Source organism: Martes martes (assembly GCF_963455335.1).
Source record: "Martes martes genome assembly, chromosome: 4".
NCBI lineage: Eukaryota > Metazoa > Chordata > Mammalia > Carnivora > Mustelidae > Martes > Martes martes.
Genome location: NC_137891.1, coordinates 127,217,969 through 127,235,429, shown reverse-complemented (window position 1 = coordinate 127,235,429; position 17,461 = coordinate 127,217,969). Strand labels below are relative to the sequence as shown.

Below are 17,461 nucleotides of genomic sequence, written 5' to 3'. Positions count from 1 at the left end.
TTTTGTGGTACTTGAGGGTTTTAAATAAGACTTGGAAAATTTTTGGTAAAGGTAATGAACTTTATTTTGGGAAAAATGCTGGAATACAAGTTTGGATGAATGAAAGCCAGAGAGATTCCTGGTTCTTTTTTAAAGAAGATAAAGTATCTGACAAATTTAGGAGATTGAGGATCACTAAGAAATATTAGTATATAGTTTGTTCTTTGCTTTTTCATACTTGTGGTAAATTTTAAAAGATACCAGTTGTTTGCTACAATGTGGACACATATGTAAGCAAGTTCAGTATTTATTTGAAAATTCAATGTTAACAGATTCCTGATGATAGTATGTAAAGATATTGATACCCCATTCAGAATGCTGCATATGTTAATATGTTATATGTTAATAATTAACATATATTAATATGTTAATATATTAATTAATATAATATGTTAATATGTTAATATGGCTTGGCATGGCCAGATAAACCATTTGCCAAAGTATTTAAACTTTTTCAGCTCCTGTAATCATTGGATGGTTATATTTGACCCTTAGGTAGCCAGAGGAAACATCAAGGTCCTAGCTCTGATTGTTTTTGTTATATATATATAAATATGTAAAATGTATATATAAATATAAATAAACATTATACTTATATTTTTATTTATATATTTGAGAGAGAGAGAAAACAAGGAGAGGGAGAGGGTGAGGGCATACACAGTGGACTCCCTGCTGAGCACAGACCCTGACTTGGGTTGCCATCCTAGGACCTGGGATCATGACCTAAGCTGAAACCAGGGGTCACCTGCTTAACCAGTGGAACCAGCCAGGTGCCCCTAGAGATAGATACCTTCTTGAATTGTTTTAACTGATCAGTTTATCAGAAATGACTGGCTAGACAACACTTTATGTTAATATTCATTTAATACGAATGAACCTACTTGTTCTCACAATTTGGGTAAGGTAACTTGCAACTAATTTGCTCTGTTTCAGAATGTTTTTGTATATGCTGATTTTATAATGTATGGCAGATAATCTAACTCTAGTTATATACCAGTTTAAATTATTACCTGTCCAAAACCTTGTTAAATCTGATACTAAGTTTAATCCCTTCTTAAAGTGAAAGTCTGGGGCACCTGGGTGGCTCAGTGGGTTAAAGCCTCTGCCTTCGGCTCAGGTAATGGTCTTGGGATCAAGTCCTGCATCTGGCTCTCTGCTCAGCGGGGAGCCTGCTTCCCCCTCTCTCTGTCAAATAAATAAATAAAATCTTTAAAAAAATAAAATAAAATAAAGTAAAAGTCTGCTTTATATTACTTTTCTCCTCTGCTTGGCAGTGTTTCAGAATCAGTTGAACAATGAATACACTTTGAGAATCTTACGAGATTATGTCCCATTGGTTTGTACTTAACTGTTTTTCTTTTAGGTTGCGGTCTAAAGATAGACAGACAGAAAGAAAGAGGGAGGGAGGGAGGGAGGAAGAAAGACCTACTATAGAATTTCAGTGACAAGGAATATCAATTTCTTAACTTTTCTTTTTTTACTTTTAAGATAAAGATACAGATACCACCATGAAGGGGAATATGGATGAATTTGGCTTGCGAGACTCCTTGAGCGTTGCATCAACTGATTCCTTTGCTTCAGCCGCAGAGGTAGGACAGTGTGTTCCCAGGGAGAATTTCTCATTCTTTTTCACCCAGAGAGTATAGTTTTGCCACTGTGCTGTAATCTAGTAGCCGTTTATATAGTATTTACTATGGGGTAGATACCAGGTTACAATGATGATTGTAACATGAACATGGGTTTGCACAGGAGTTTATAGCCTTTTCAGAGAGGTGAACGTGTAAATACATACTTCAGAGGTACACTGTCATATACTGTGGATTATGGGTAAGGCATATAAATTTTTTTTTTAATTTTTTTAAAAAATTTATTTATTTGACAGAGAGAGATCACAAGTAGGCAGAGGCAGGCAGAGAGATGGGGGGAAGCAGGCTCCCCGCTGAGCAGAGAGCCTGATGCGGGGCTCGATCCCAGGACCCTGAGATCATGACCTGAGCCGAAGGCAGAGGCTTAACCCACTGAGCCACCCAGGCGCCCCTAGATATTTTTTTTTAAAGATTATTTATTAGAGAACACTCAATGGAGAGGGGCAGAGGGAGAGGGAGAGAAAAACAAGCAGACTCCATGCTGAGCACAGAGCCCCACTTGGGGCTCTGTCTCATGACCCTCAGATCCGAATCTGAGCAGAAACCAAGAAGAGTCAGTCAGTCAACTGATTGTGCCACCAAGGTGCCCCTAGGTATTTCTTTCCAGAAGGTGATCAGATTCAAAGATTTATATATAAAAATAATCACTATGGCATTTTAACAGTAATGAAAACCTGGAAATAGTCTAATGCCAAATTATGGTGCATACATACTTTCAAGTATGTAATACAGTATTGTTAACTATAGTTGCCATGCTGTGCAGTAGATACCCAGGATTTCTTCGTCTTCTTACTGGAATCTTGTACCCTTTGACCAACATCTCCCCACTTCCCTCACTCAGCCTCTGGCAACTGCCATTCTACTCTCTGTTTCTATGGATTTAGCTTTTTCAAAAAGATTTCACAGGTGAAATCTGTATTTGTCTTTCTCTGACTTACTTCACTTAGCATAATGCCTTTGAGGTCCATCCATATTGTTGCAAATGGCAGGATTTCCTTATTTATCATGGGTGAATAATATACACAAACGCCCACATATTCATACACACACACACACACACACACACACACACCCATATACATACTACATCTTCTTTATATGTTTATTTGTTATTGGACATTTAGGTTATTTCCATATATTGGCTATTGTGAATAATGCTGCAGTGAACATGACATATCTCACAATAGTGGCTTCGTTTCCTTTGGATATATACCCACAAGTGGGATTGCTCAGATTATATGGTAGTTCTGTTTTAATTTTTGAGCAACTTCTGTATTGTTTTCCATAGTAGCTATACCAGTTTATATTTCCATCAACAGTACACCAGGGTTCCCTATTATCCTTGTCCGGGCTGGTATTTGTTATTTCTTGTCTTTTTGATGATAGCCTATTCTAATAGATGTGAGGTGAAATCTCATTGTGGTTTTGATTTGTATTTCCCTGATTAGTGATGTTGAGCACATTTTCATGTACCTGTTGGCTATTTGTGTCTTGTTTAGAAAAATGTCTACTCAGGTCCTCTGTCCATTTTTTTAATTGGATTTTTCTGTTACTCAGTTCTGTGGGTTCCTTATATATTTTGGATATTAACTCCTTATTAAATAGATAGTTTACAGATATTTTCTCCCATTCAGTAAGTTACCTTTTCATTTTGCTGATTGTTTCTTTTGCTCGACAGAAAGTTTTCAGTTTGATGTAGTCCCACTTACTTATTTTTGCTTTTATTGCTTGTGATTTGGTGTTCTATCCAAAATATCATTGTCAAGATCAGTGTCAAAGAGCTTTTCCCTGTTATCTTTTAGCAAATACATGGTTTCAGGTTTTATGTTTAAGTCTTTTTCTTTTTTCTTTTTTTTTTTTTAAGTAGGCTCTATGCCCAGTGTGGAGCCCAATGTGCGGCTTGAACTCACAACCCTGAAATCAAGACCTGACCTGAGATGAAGGGAGGGAGGCTTACCCAGTTGAGCCACCCAGGCATCCCTTACTTTTAAGTCTTTAGTTCTTTTCGAGCTAATTTTCTGAGTGGTGTAAGATAGATGTTCAATTCATTCTTCTGCGTGTGATTATCCAATTATCCCATCACTGTTTATTGAAGACTATTGTTTTCTCATTGAATATTCTTGGGTCTCTTGTAAAATATTGGTGGGCCTAATATGCAAGGGTTTATTTTTAGGCTCTTGATTCTGTTATGCCGTTTTATGTGCCTGTTTTTATGCCAGTACTATACTGTGTAATTACTACAGCTTTGTAGTGTAGTTTGAAACCGGAAAGTGTGATGCCTCCAGTATTGTTCTTTCTCAGGATCACTTTGACTCCTTGGGATTTTTTGTGGTTCCACACAAATTTTAAGATTGTTTTTTCTATTTCTGTGAAGAATGCCACTGGAATTTTGATAGGGATCACAACAAATCTAAAATGGCTTTATGGATTTTAACAATATTAAATCTTTAGATCCATGAACATGAAGGTACTTTAACTTCAAATGAAAAGATACTTTTCACTTATTTATTCACTTCAGTTTCTTTCTTTTTTTTTTTTTAAAGGTTTTATTTATTTATTTGACAGACAGAGATCACAAGTAGGCAGAGAGGCAGGCAGAGAGAGAGGAGGAAGCAGGCTCCCCGCCGAGCAGAGAGCCCGACGCAGGGCTCGATCCCAGGACCCTGGGATCATGACCTGAGCCGAAGGCAGAGGCTTTAACCCACTGAGCCACCTAGGTGTCCCTCACTTCAGTTTCTTCATTAAAGTTTTCAGTGTACAGATTTTCACCTCCTTCATTAAATTTTTTTAAAAGATTGTATTTATTTGACAGAGCACAAGCAGGGGGAGCAGCAGAGGGAGAGGGAGAAGCAGGCTCCCCACTGAGCAAGGAGTGAGGGGCTCCCAGGACACTGGGATCATGATTCAAGGTGAAGGCAGATGCTAATTAAGCCACGCAGCACCCCTCCTTGGTTAAATTTATTCCTAAGTATTTTCTTCTTTTTATTACTTTCTAATAGGGTTGTTAATTTCTCCCTTTCTTTTTCTAAAATTTTAACTCCAGTAAACATACAGTGTTATATTAGTTTCAGATATACAATATAGTGATTCAACAGTTCTATACATTTGGACCATTTTGTTTTCATTTTCATTTGTCTCCATATATTTTTTTATTTCGTCTTTGGTTTCTTAGTTGACCCATTCATTGTTTAGTAGCATGTTACTTTACCTCTGTGTATATTTGTGTTACTTCTTTATTTTTTCTTTCTTTCTTTTTTTTTCTAGATTTTTTTTAAAAGCTTTTAATTATTTGACAGCGAGAGAGAGATCACAAATAGGAAGAGCAGCGGGCAGAGAGAGAGGGGGAAGCAGCCTCCCTGCTAAGCAGAGAGCCCGATGTGGGTCTCTATCCCAGGACCCCGAGATCATGACCTGAGCCAAAGGCAGAGGCTTAATCCACTGAGCCACCCAGGCGCCCCTTCCTAGATCTTTTTCTTATTGTTGATTTCTAGTTTCAGAACATTGTGGTTGGAAAAAATGTATGTTATGACTTTGATTTTTTTTTTTTAAAGATTTCATTTCTTTATTTGACAGACAAAGATCACAAGTAGCCAGAGAGGCAGGCAGAGAGAGAGGAAGGGAAGCAGGCTCCCTGCTGAGCAGAGAGCCCGACGCAGGGCTCGATCCCAGGACCCTGGGATCATGACCTGAGCTGAAGGCAGAGGCTTTAACCCACTGAGCCACCCAGGCGCCCCGATGACTTTTGATTTTTTAAAATTTGTTGAAACAGGCTTGTTTTGTGACCTAATATGTGATCTGTTTTGGAGAATGTTCATGTGTACTTGGAAAGAATATACATTCTTCTGTTTTAGGCTGGAACATTCTGAATATATCTGTTAGATCCATCTTTTCCAATGTGTCATTGAAAGTCACTGTTTCCTTTTTTACTTTTTGAATCATCTATCCATTGATGTAAGTGGAGTGTTAAAGTTCCCTACTATTATTGTATTACTATTGATCACTTCATTTATGTTTGTTATTAGCTGCTTTTTGTATCTGGGTGCTCCCATGTTGGGTGCATAAAAATTTACTATTGTTTTATCTTCTGTCTGAGTTGTTCCCTTTATGATTATGTAGTGTCTTTCTTTTTCTCTTCTAACAATCTTTGTTTTAAAGTCTGTTTCGTTGGGGTGCCTGGGTAGCACAATCAATTAAGCATCTGACTCTTGCTTTTACCTCAGGTCCTGATCTCAGGATCATAAGATTGAAACTCCCTCTTGGCTCCCATGCTCAGCACAGAGTCTGTTTGAGATTCTCATTCCCTCTCCCTCTTCCCCTTCTGCTCATACTCTCTCTCTCTCAAATAAATAAATAATTCTTTTAGGGCACCTGGGTGGCTCAGTGGGTTAAAGCCTCTGCTTTAGGCTCAGGTCATGATCCCAGGATCCTGGGATCGAGCCCCGCATCAGGCTCTCTGCTTGGCGGGGAGCCTGCTTCCCCCCCCCCCTCTATCTGCCTCTCTGCCTACTTGTGATTTCTCTGTCAAATAAATAAATAAATAAAATCTTAAAAACATATATTTAAAAAATAATAATAAAATAAATAAATAATTCTTTTAAAGTCCAATTTTTCTGGGGTACCTGACTGGCTCAGTCAGTAGAGCATATGATTCTTGATTCCAGGGTCATGAGTTCAAGCCCCCTTTTGGGCTTAGAACTTACTCTAAAAAAAATAGAGTCAGTTTTGTCCAATGGAAGTATTGCTTGCCTGGCTTTTTTCCCACTGCCCTTTGCATGATAAATAGCTCCTCCATCCATTCACTTTCAACCTGAATGTGTTTTTTGGTCTGAAATGAGTCTCTTGTAGGCAGCATATATATAGATGGGTCTTGCTTTTTTATCCATCCTGTCACCCTGCATAAGTATGTACTTACTGCCATTTTTTTACTTATTTTATGGTTGTTTTGGTAGTACTTCTCTGTTCCTTTCTTCTTTTCCTCTTTTCTCTCACGGATTGCTGGTTTTATGTAGTGATATACTTGGATTCTATTCTCTTTATTTTTTTGCTTATGTATTTCTGGTTTTTGATTTGTAGTTACTGTTAGTTTTGTAATCACATCTTATGCATATAGTAGTCTATATTAAGTTGATGGTCACTAAAGTTTGAACCCATTCTTGTCTTCCCCCAGCATTTTAGGCATAGGGTTATATCATAGGTTATATCCTTTTATATTGTGAGTCCCTTGACTGATTTTTATAGGCATACCTATTTTTACTGTTTTTGTGCTCCCTGCTTTTCTTTTCTTTTTTTTTTAAGATTTTATGTATTTGACAGACAGATCACAAGTAGGCAGAGAGGCAGGCAGAGAGAGAGGAAGAAGCAGGCTCTCTGCTAAGCAGAGAACCTGATGCGGGGCTCGATCCCAGGACTCTGAGATCATGACCCGAGCTGAAGGCAGAGGCTCTAACACACTGAGCCACCCAGACGTCCCTACTTTTCTTACTCCTGCATATGGTCTTTCCACTCAAAGAGTCCCCTTTAACATTTCTTGTATGGCTGAGTTAGTGGTTATGAATTCTTTTAACTTCTGTTTGTCTGGGAACTCTATCTCCTATTCTGAATGATACCCTTACTGGATAGATTATTCTCGGTTCCAGGTTTTTTTTCTTTTTCTTTTTTTTTTCCTTCAGCACTTTGAATATATCATGGCACTCCCTCTGACATGCAGAGTTTCTGGTGAAAAATCAGCTGATAATCTTATGGGGTTTCCCTTGTATATAACTTCCATTTCCTTTTGCTGCTTTAAAAATTCTCTCTTTATCTCTACTTTTTGCCATTTTAATTACTGTGTATCTTGGTTTGGGCCTCCTTGAGAAGATCTTATTAGGGACTCTCTGTGCCTCCTGGATCTGGATGTCTGTTTCCTTCCCCAGATTCAGGAAGTTTTCAGCTATTATTTCTTCAAACACATTTATACATTGTCTGCCCCCTTTTTTCTTTCTCCTTCTGGGATCCTTATAATGTAAATGTTATTATGCTTTATGGTGTTGCCAAGTTTCCCTTGTCTATTTCCATTTATTTTTATTATTTTTTCTCTCCTATTCAGCTTGATGGCTTTCCATTATTCTGTTTTCCAGGTCATTGATTTGTTCTTCTGCTTCCTCTAGTCTAGTATTGCTTTCATCTGCTATATTTTTAGTTTCAGTTACTTAGTTCTTCATCTCTGAATTTTTGTTTTGTTTTGTTTTCTCTTTGTTGAGGGTCTCAGTGAGGTCCTCCATTCTTTTTCAAGTCCAGTGAGTATCTTTATGGCCATTACTTTAAATTCTCTTTCAGGCATATTACTTACCTCCATTTTGTTTAGCTCACAAGATTTTGTCTTGTTCTTTCATTTGAAATATATTCCTCTGTGTCCTCATTTTGTCTAATTCTCTGCATATATTTTTATATCTAAGTCAGCTTTATCTCCTGCCCTTGAAAATAGTAGGCTTTAGAAAAAGAGGTCCAGTGTCCTACAGTACAGTGTCCCCTCTTCACTAGAACCTGCTTCAGGTATGTCTCCTATGTGTGTTGCATGTGCCTGGCTGATGTGGCTGAGCCACTGTTGCCTTCAGTCCAGTTGTCTGAAGTGGCTCTCTTTGCCTGTTGTGGGCGGGGGGTGGTCCCTGTGTTTTTAGTGGGCCAGTTTGGGGCTGCCTTGGACTTGAGTTGAGTCAGACCATGCAAATGTCAGAGATGCAGTAGCACCGAACTGCAGGGTACTTTCCCTGTGCCCCAAGAAGCTTTCACTTTTGGGCAGGTCCTGCAGTCAGACATGGTGTCTGTCCCCAGTCCACTGCTGGAGCCACATTTGGACTGTTGTATGTAGTTATTTTTCCTTCTCCCCAGGGCTGGAATCACTTTGGAGTGTTGCCCCGTCAGGGCTGCTTGCAGACTGCCAGGCTTACTGATCATTTTGGATGGGCTCCATTCAACTGTGTATTGAAGGGGATAGGACCACAGGAGAAATCAGGGGCAGGGGTGGTGTGTTAGCAACGTTTGTGCAGGTCTGCCATAAGAGGAGACTTGGAGGAAGGCCTAGTTGAAGAGGGTGTGTCTGCAGGAGACCACTGGGGCAGGGTGAACTGTTAAGTTATTTGTCAAATATTAGTGTTTCACTGATTATTGGAGATGTCTGTGTATCTAGGTTGGGTGGGGAAGGGAAATTGTGTTCGCCAGCTCCTTTGTTCCTGGAGAATTCTCCCAAAGATCCCTGTCCTGCCAGCGCATACTCTAGCATTAGTAAACAAATCTCCCTCCTGTATACCCCAGGCATTTTTCAAATTGCTGCTTCTATGCTATATCTCAGTGGGGCTCTTTGTTGTGGTGTCTCTTTAAGAGTGGGGACTCAGTTTCCTGTCCCTCTGGCTCGTACAGAGCCAGATTTTTGCTGATTTTTGAAGTTCTAGGTGTTAAGCTCCACCAATTGTAAGAACTTTGTAAAATTTGGGTCAAAGCCTCTGGTTGTCTTACTCTGAAGGTTCAGGTGGCTCAGGTGCTTGGTATAAGGGTCTTTTTCTCTTCCCTCTCTGCACTGGTGGTGTCCCTACATCTCATGAACAGCCCTATGGGTCCATTTAGCTCCTGACCACACCTCTGCTCTTCCTACCCACTGTGATGTGGCCCTTTCTCCACATTTAGCTTTGGAGAGTTTGTTCAGCCAGTCTTCAGTCAGTTTTCGGGTTATTTACACTGATGTGAGTATTATTTACTTGTATCCCTGGGTTGAAATGAGCTTAGGATCTTCTTACTCTTCCAATGTTCTTCTTAATTTCTCTTTCTGATTGATTGTTGTGAGTATATAGAAATGCAACTAATTTTTATACATTGCTTTTGTTTCCTGCAACTTTACCAGATTTGTTTATGTTCTATCAATTTTTTGGTGGTCTTTTAAGATTCTTTATTTATATGATCATATCATGTGCAGACAGAGACAATTTTACTTTTTTCTTTCCAATTTGGATGCTTTTTGTTCCTTGTCTTGCCCGATAGCTCTGGCTAGAACTTCAGTGCTATGTTGAATAGGAGTGGTGAGAATGGGCACTCTTATTTTGTTCTTCGGGGAAAAGCTTTCAGTCTTTCACTGTTGAGTATGATACTAACTATGACTTGTCATATATGGCCTTTATTGTATTGAGGTACATTTTTTTCTGTGCCAAATTTGAGAGTTTTTAACATAAAAGGATGTTCTATTTTTTCAAATTCTTTTTATCTTTCTGTTCTGTAGATACTTGTGTCCTAGATGATTTATAAGAATTGCTACTCACTTTGCATTTTCCTGCTGTGAGGGATGATATATGCCTAATTGCTCCAGTTTCTTTATAATATGCAGCTTTTAAAAATATTTTGCCAAGTGTTCATTATAATTACTTTGTTGTTTAAGTTACAGAGGTTTGATAAAAAGACTGCTTATGGAAAACAAAATACATGAAAACCACAAGAAGGACTCAGTATTTGAGAAACATCTTAGGAATGCTTCTAGGGTATAAATGTATGATCTTGGAATGTGAATGTTCCAAAATAAGTTCTTTTCTAAGAAATGTTTGTTAAATTATTTTTAATTGCATTTATTATATGCCAGATACTTAAAGTAGGGAAAACTATTTTAATGAAGAAAGTTATTAAGAAAATAAGATCTGAACTCCTTGGGAAGTTAAACAATTTGTGAAGATTTGAAAGATTTACTCAGAATTACCAGAAAGATTTCTTCCCTATTTAGATTAAAGAAATCCTGGCATAGGCTTTTTTCTAAGCCAGGTCTGTCATTTGTGAAAGTGATTAACAAGATTTTCCTATATAAGCTTTGCCAAACATTGGTTTGGAACTACAGTCTTTTTTCTCTGAAGTCTTTTTTAAATAATAGCTTTACTGAGAAATAGCTCACATGCTATAAAATTTGCTTTTTAAAAGTGTACACTTCAGTGGATTTTAGTTGTGTTACCAATAACACATTTCTACTTCCAGAACATTTTTATCACCCCAAGAAGAAACCCCAACCTATTAGTAATCACACTCTGTTCTCTCCTATCCCCCCTCCACCCTAGTACTGATCTACCTCTGTGTCTCTATGGATTTGCCTATTCTGTACATTTCATATAAATAGAATCATACAATATGTAACCTTTTGGTTTGATATTCTTTCACTTAGCATAATATTTTCAAGTTCTGAAAGGTCTTTTAAATGTTAGGATACTGCTGCACTTAGTGCTTCTAGCTCTCCCATCTGTTAAAGAGATTGTCATTTAATAGGTAGAAACTAATACTGCAAAGAGTAATTTTTAGCTGTGGATTCAGTTTTTCTTAGAATTAACACTCTGCAGCATGTGTATGTGTTTAATATATAAATTATAGGGTGCTCTTTGAAGAGAAAATATTAGGGGCAGCTGGGTGGCTCAGTTTGTTAAGTGTCAGACTTTTTTTTTTTTTTTTTAAGATTTTAGTTACTTGTTTGAGAGAGAGCGAGCACACATGTGCATGCATGAGCAAGGTGGAGGGGCAGAGGGAAAGGAAGAAGCAGACTTCTCACTGAGCAGGGATCTTGATGAGGGTTCAATCCCAGGACCCTGAGATCATGACCTGAGTTGAAGGCAGACACTTACCAGGCACCCAGGCCTAAGTGTTCAACTCTTGATTGAGGATCAGGTCATGCTCTCAGGGTCATGAGATTGGACCTCCATTGGCCTCTGCACTGGGCATGGATTTGGCTTGAGATTTTCTCTCCCACCTAAAAAAAAAAAAAAAAAAGGAGAAAATGGTACTTCTTATAATCCATATACTTATACACTAAATGGAAGCTTGAAATTTTTTTTATTTTTTCTGATCTTCATTTTTTTACAAAATTTGTTCATTTGAGAGAGAGTGCAAGTGCAAGAGCACGGGGTGGGGGAGGGGAAGAGAGAGAATCTCAAGCAGACTCCCCACTGAGCTTGGAGCCAGATGTGGGGCTTGATCCCATGACCCTGAGATTATAATCGTAGCAAAACCAAGAGTCTGGCACTCAACTGATTAAGCCACCCAGGCGCCCCTTGGAAAGCTTTTAATACCAACCTCTGACTTGATAGCACTTGTTGATAACAATCCAAAATAATACACTAATTATAATATGCAAAATGACAAGGATAAATATTTGTAATAACAATAATCTGAAAAGGGAGAGCTGTATCTGCCATTTAATATTTAATATTTCTATTTCCTGAATTATTTCCTTCCTCTGGGGTCAGTTTTGTCTATGTTGGGCTCTCATTCTTGTACTGATGGTTTCCTTCTCAAATTTGAAAGCTTAATTGGTGACTAGACTAGTCAATATTCTTAGACAGAGTATGTGGGTTTGCATGTCTTTCCCATGAACAGGAGACTAACTATACTTGGTTTACTTCTTCAAGGTCTGTTGATTGATTGGCTTTTCTTTAGGATAATGGTCTGGAAATAGCCTAGTAGGCAGGATACAGCTCCATAAAGAATGAAAAAGGCCTTATTTGGGGGAGGGAGAAGGAACAGAAGAAGAGAGAGAATCCCAAGCAGGTTCCACACCCAGAATGCAAAGTCCAGTGTGGGGCTCGATCCCACCACTCAAAATCCTGACGATCATGATGGTCATGACAGACCTGAGCTGAAATCAAGAGTCTGTCGCTTAACTGACTGAGCCACCCGGGTACCCCGAGCTAATTTTTAAAGGGAAATGTTATCTGGTTGAAAATTTGTTTTTCTATAAGCTATCCTCCTGTTCAGGGATGAAAGGGAAAGAACAGGAATTAGAATGTGGGACTACTATAGTTGTTTGGACACAGAATTTCATTTAACCTCCCATTTTTTTTTTTTAAAGATTTTTTTTTTATTTATTTGACAGAGAGAGAGATCACAAATAGGCAGAGAGGCAGGCAGAGAGAGAGGAGGAAGCAAGCTCCTTGCTGAGCAGAGAACCCGATATGGGGCTCGATCCCAAGACCCTGAAATCATGACCTGAGCCGAAGGCAGAAGCTTAACCCACTGAGCCACCCAGGCGCCCCTAACTTCCCATTTTTAATCCCTCTTCTTCACTGCTGTCACATACCTGCCTACTCCAAGCCTGGTGTCTTTGAGGCTCTGCTTAGCAAATGTTTCTCCCTTGACTATATCCCCTGTTAAATATATTTTAACAGGACTATGGGTTTCCTCATCATTTACATCTGTCCACACTCTTCCATTTGTTTTCTAGTTTCTGGAAATTTGTGTGTCTTTCTTTTGCTGTTGTATTGTTCCCACTATTATATTAATTATCTATTACTGTATAATAATTACCTAGAACTACTGTCTTAAGACAAAAATAAAACTCAGGTGTGGACTTGGGGCTAGGGCTGAAGCTGTGAGGACCCCCCAGGCCTCAGGGGCATGTCCTGGATAGCAGGATTCTGTGCCCTAATTGGGGGGTTAATTCTGGGTGTTTTTGATTTCCTGGGGATTAAGTTGGGCAGAGGGCATATGTCTTAGCATTAATCTAGTAGTTAGAGCCTTCTAAACCCTGGGAGCCCCACACTGGCCTCTAATGAAGGCTTGAGTGTTCTGGAGGTTATTTTTTTAAAATTCAAATTTTATAGGATAGTTTTTTAGAAGTGAGAATTCAGTCCTAATGGCTAATTCAGGGAACCCTTTGTTTTGGTATTTAATTCTGAACCTGCATATATTAGGTAGGGAGTGTCTTTTGGTCCAAGCTAGCCTACCAAAAGCAGCTGACCATCTTTCAAAATAAGGGAGTCTTGCTTGGAAAAATTAGCAAGGAGAAGCTCCCGCTCCTGCAAGAATGTTTGTCTGGGCCTCAGGATGGCCAGGGAGGCCATTGAAGGCATCTGTAGTGACAAGAAATGCCCCTTTATTGTTAAGATCTTGTTTGGTGTTGAAACCAAGATGAAGATGCCGGGGACTGTTGTCATCAGCCAAGACTACCTTCACAACATCCAGAAGTACAACTGCTTTGAGAAGTGCCATAAGCATATTTCTGTATACTTGTCCTACTTCTTTGGAGACATTAAGATCAGTGATGTAGTCACAATGTGCAAGTGTTGGCCCTTGAGCAAACCACGTGCTTTAATGTGCTCAAGGTCAGCTAAGCCACTGGCACCAGGAAGCAGTTCCAAAATTGTGAGACAGGACCCTTGCCCAGTCCCCCAAACAAAGTTTTTTTTCCCATTCAAAAACAACAGTTAACATTTATTATATCATCATTTTTGAAGGTCAGGAATTTGGAAGTGGCTTATGAGGGTGGTCTGGCTTGAGGTTTTTTTGTGAAGTTGTGATCAAGTATATTGGCTGGGGCAGTAGTCATATGAAGGTTTGACTGGAGCTGGAGAATCTCTTCCCAAGACAGCTCACTTAAAGCATGTTGGTGCTACCCGTTGTTGGAAGACCTAAGTTGCTTACCACATGGACTTCTCTGTAGGACTGCTTTAGTGTTATCACAACATGGGACCTGGGCTTCCCCAGAGGAAGTGATACAAGAAGAGTGAGAGCAATGCAGTGACTATTAATGACCTAGTCTCAGAATTCACACTCATTATTTCTGTAGTATGCTATTGATTACACAGGTTGGAGCTCTTCAGTGTGGGATGCGGCATGAGTACCAGAAAGAGAGTCATTGAGGGCCATTTTGGAGGGTGGTTATTGAGGATTTATTTACTTTTTAATTTCTTTTCTTTTAGTGAGATAAGGGAATATAGTCAGCCTGCTTTCTTTAACTGTAAGTCCTATTTGCAATTTTAGGTGGTGGGTTTGAAAGGAAAATGTAAACATGTAAAAAATAGTCCATGTTAAAATGGAACTTAGCCTATTTCATGACCCTATTTTGGGACTTTGGACATATCTTTCATGGTTGTTCAGAGCCTTGAAAAATAGTAAGGCTTTTAAAAATATTACTTCACATTCAGCAGTCATTGCTTGCCAAGGAAGATAAGACCCAACCATGTCCCTCCTGCACCTCATGGAGAATAAGAGACAAGTAATTTAAGATGCTGGAAATCTGCAGCTAATAAAACATTTCTTTTGCACATTGCTTCATTTATGGGTTTTATCTATTTTGTTTGTTTTTATTGTTGCTGCTATTAATGACTTAACTTGATTTCTTACACGGTCATTTTTGTGGTACTTGTGAACCATGGGAGATAACTAATGAAGTAGAATGATGCTTTGTCTAAACCAATATAATACTACTTTTCTTTTTGAAAATATTAAAATCAGGTTTTGAAAAGTGCCCTTTGGGGGAAGAATAATTTAGAAATAAAGGACATTTCAAGTTTCAGCTAGCAAAAAAACAAAACAAAACAAAACAAAAAACCAGAAACCACCCCAAACCCTTTTTCATGGTAACATGTCTCCATATGCAGGAATTAAACTATTTTACTGATCTCTGCTTCAAAAATAACATCTCAGGGGTACCTGGATTGCTCAGTGGGTTAAAGCCTCTGCCTTCAGCTCAGGTCATGATCCCAGAGTCCTGGGATCGAGCCCTGCATCGGGCTCTCTGCTCAGCAGGGAGCCTGCTTCCCCCCCCCTCCCCCGCCTGCCTCTCTGCCTACTTGTAATCTCTGTCAAATAAATGAATACATAATCTCTCTCAAATAAATGAATTTTTTTTTTTTAAATCTCAGCTATAGCAAAATGTTAACCTTTTTCTAAAACTTTTAAATGGGTTTTTGGCAGTTTTGTCAAAAAATTTTTCCTATACAATATAGTCTAAAATGAGAATTTAAGACATCATGTTAGTAGTTTGCTTTTTGCTCTTAAGAAATTAATAATTTAAATAAATGTCTCTGAGTTATTGTCTTTTAAGAAGAGTTGATGATAATGCTAGTATCAGATCTTCAGTATGATGTATTTTCACAGCTGTAAGCTTATTTTTAAAAGCCTTATTCAGGGGCACCTGGGTGGTTTAGTCCATTGAGCATCCGGCTCTTGATTTTGGCTCAGGTGATGATCTTATGGGTTGTGGGATGGACTGCCTCCACCCCCCAATCTGGCTCTGCTCTGTGCTCAGCAGGGAGTCTGTTTCAAGATTGTCTCTCTTCCCACCTCCCCTCCAAACACACATGTGTGTGCATGCTCTCTTAAATGATCACTTCAGTGAAACCAGCAATAAGCAAGGTAGACCAATAAACCAGGGCTTGACTCTGGAATCTGTCATTGTTGAATGTATTCATTTCTTATTAGTATAAATTATTTTAGGTAGAAAGTTTAGTTGGAGTCGCATTTTCCTCCTTAGGATTTTTCCCTATTGGCCGGTGAACATAAATCCTATTTTTTTTGATAGTGGTACAAAACTTTAAACTATTTAATATCTAAAGAATTTCTAAGTTATTTTAAAACATACTGTTTTTTTTTTTTTTAACTCAGAAACCTCAGAAGCACATTGCCTTTAGCATAATATGTTTCCCTTAAAACGTGAGGGGAGATACTAAAGCAGAGAATATTTATGTCAGATATTATCATTTCTGTTTACTTTTTTTTGCCTCTGATATAATGGCCGTATTTATACTATCTTAACTATTGCTGATGCTTAAACTTCTTTCCTCTTGGGTTTTTGGGGAAGGCTAATAGAAGAGTGTAATTTGATATTTAAGAATATAAACTCTGGAATTAATGCCTGGGTTTAAAAATCAGTCATGTGGTTTTGGGACTTGGGGCAAGTTCCTGCTAATCTGAATCTCTGCTTCTCTACCTGTAAAATGGGGATAATAACCGTACCTACTTTATGAATTGTTGTAAAGACTAAGTCATATTATCAAGTTAACCCATTTAGCATAGCGCTGGGTGTCTGGGAAGTACCAAAACTACAGCATGGAAGAAATAAGTCTAGAACAGTAGAGTAACAGAGTAAAAATCTCCTCCACGAAAGTAATGAAAACACTGGGAAGAATTGTCAAAAGCAAAATTTTAAGAACTCTGAAAATTAATGAAAGACTTATTTCTGAAATTCATGGAGATTTTTATTTCAAGAAAAATGGCTGAATCTCTGTAAGAGCAGTGAACTTTGTGGATTTTTAACTTGATCTCTTCTCATCCCCCTCTCTTCCACAGTTTTGAAAACTAACGATCTTACAACAGAGGTAACTGCAAAAACGAGGTCTGGCAACCACTAAAAGAAACTTAGTGATTTTAGAGTTTCACAACATTCTATTTTGACCTATATGGCAGCTCCCTGCGAAGTTCCATTCTCAGGACTTAATCTTTATTTGACCTGATTGGGAGCTTGCTCCAAAGGAAAGTCCATATGGCCTTTGTTGAAAATAATTAGTGAGGACTAATAAGAGGCTGACCAGACAACTTAAAGGGAAAAATTGAGCAATAGATTTTAACAGGGGGCCTTGAAAAATTCCAACATATTCCTGGGAATCTAGAAGGCCACAGGCATGTTCAGGATTGTGCATATGTCCAGGAAAACCCACAGAAGTCCCTGAGCCCTCACCTCTGGCTGCCCTTGATGTTCTGCATAAACAGGCAGTAAAGGTTAAGGCAGAAAAGGGAAAAAATGATTAATTGGAATTTATAAAAAATAAAAACTTTTATGGTTCAAAGGACACCAACAAGAAAGTGAAAAAACAGTAGATTGGGAGAAATATTTGTAAATCATGTGTCTTATAAAGACACATATCCAGAATATATAATGAATGGTTACAACTCAACAATAAATGGACAAATAACCCAATTTAAAAATGGATTTGAATAAAAGGATCAAAGGATTTGAATAAACATTTTTCTAAAGAAGATATGTAGAGGCCAGTAAGGAGATGAAA

The 17,461-nt window shown here is 38.4% G+C and overlaps 1 protein-coding gene across 2 annotated transcripts in view; it reads left to right on the top strand.

The window, feature by feature from the left end:
- The window catches only part of MIGA1 (mitoguardin 1), a gene marked incomplete at its 5' end in the record, with an annotated part of 98,696 nt that overhangs the window by 65,093 nt on the left and 16,142 nt on the right, over nt 1–17,461 (top strand). For both annotated transcript variants that reach the window (XM_080802823.1, XM_080802822.1), the window contains one exon: nt 1,528–1,628. In XM_080802823.1, coding sequence (XP_080658949.1) covers nt 1,528–1,628 — 101 coding nt within the window. The remainder of the gene's footprint in view (nt 1–1,527; nt 1,629–17,461) is intronic.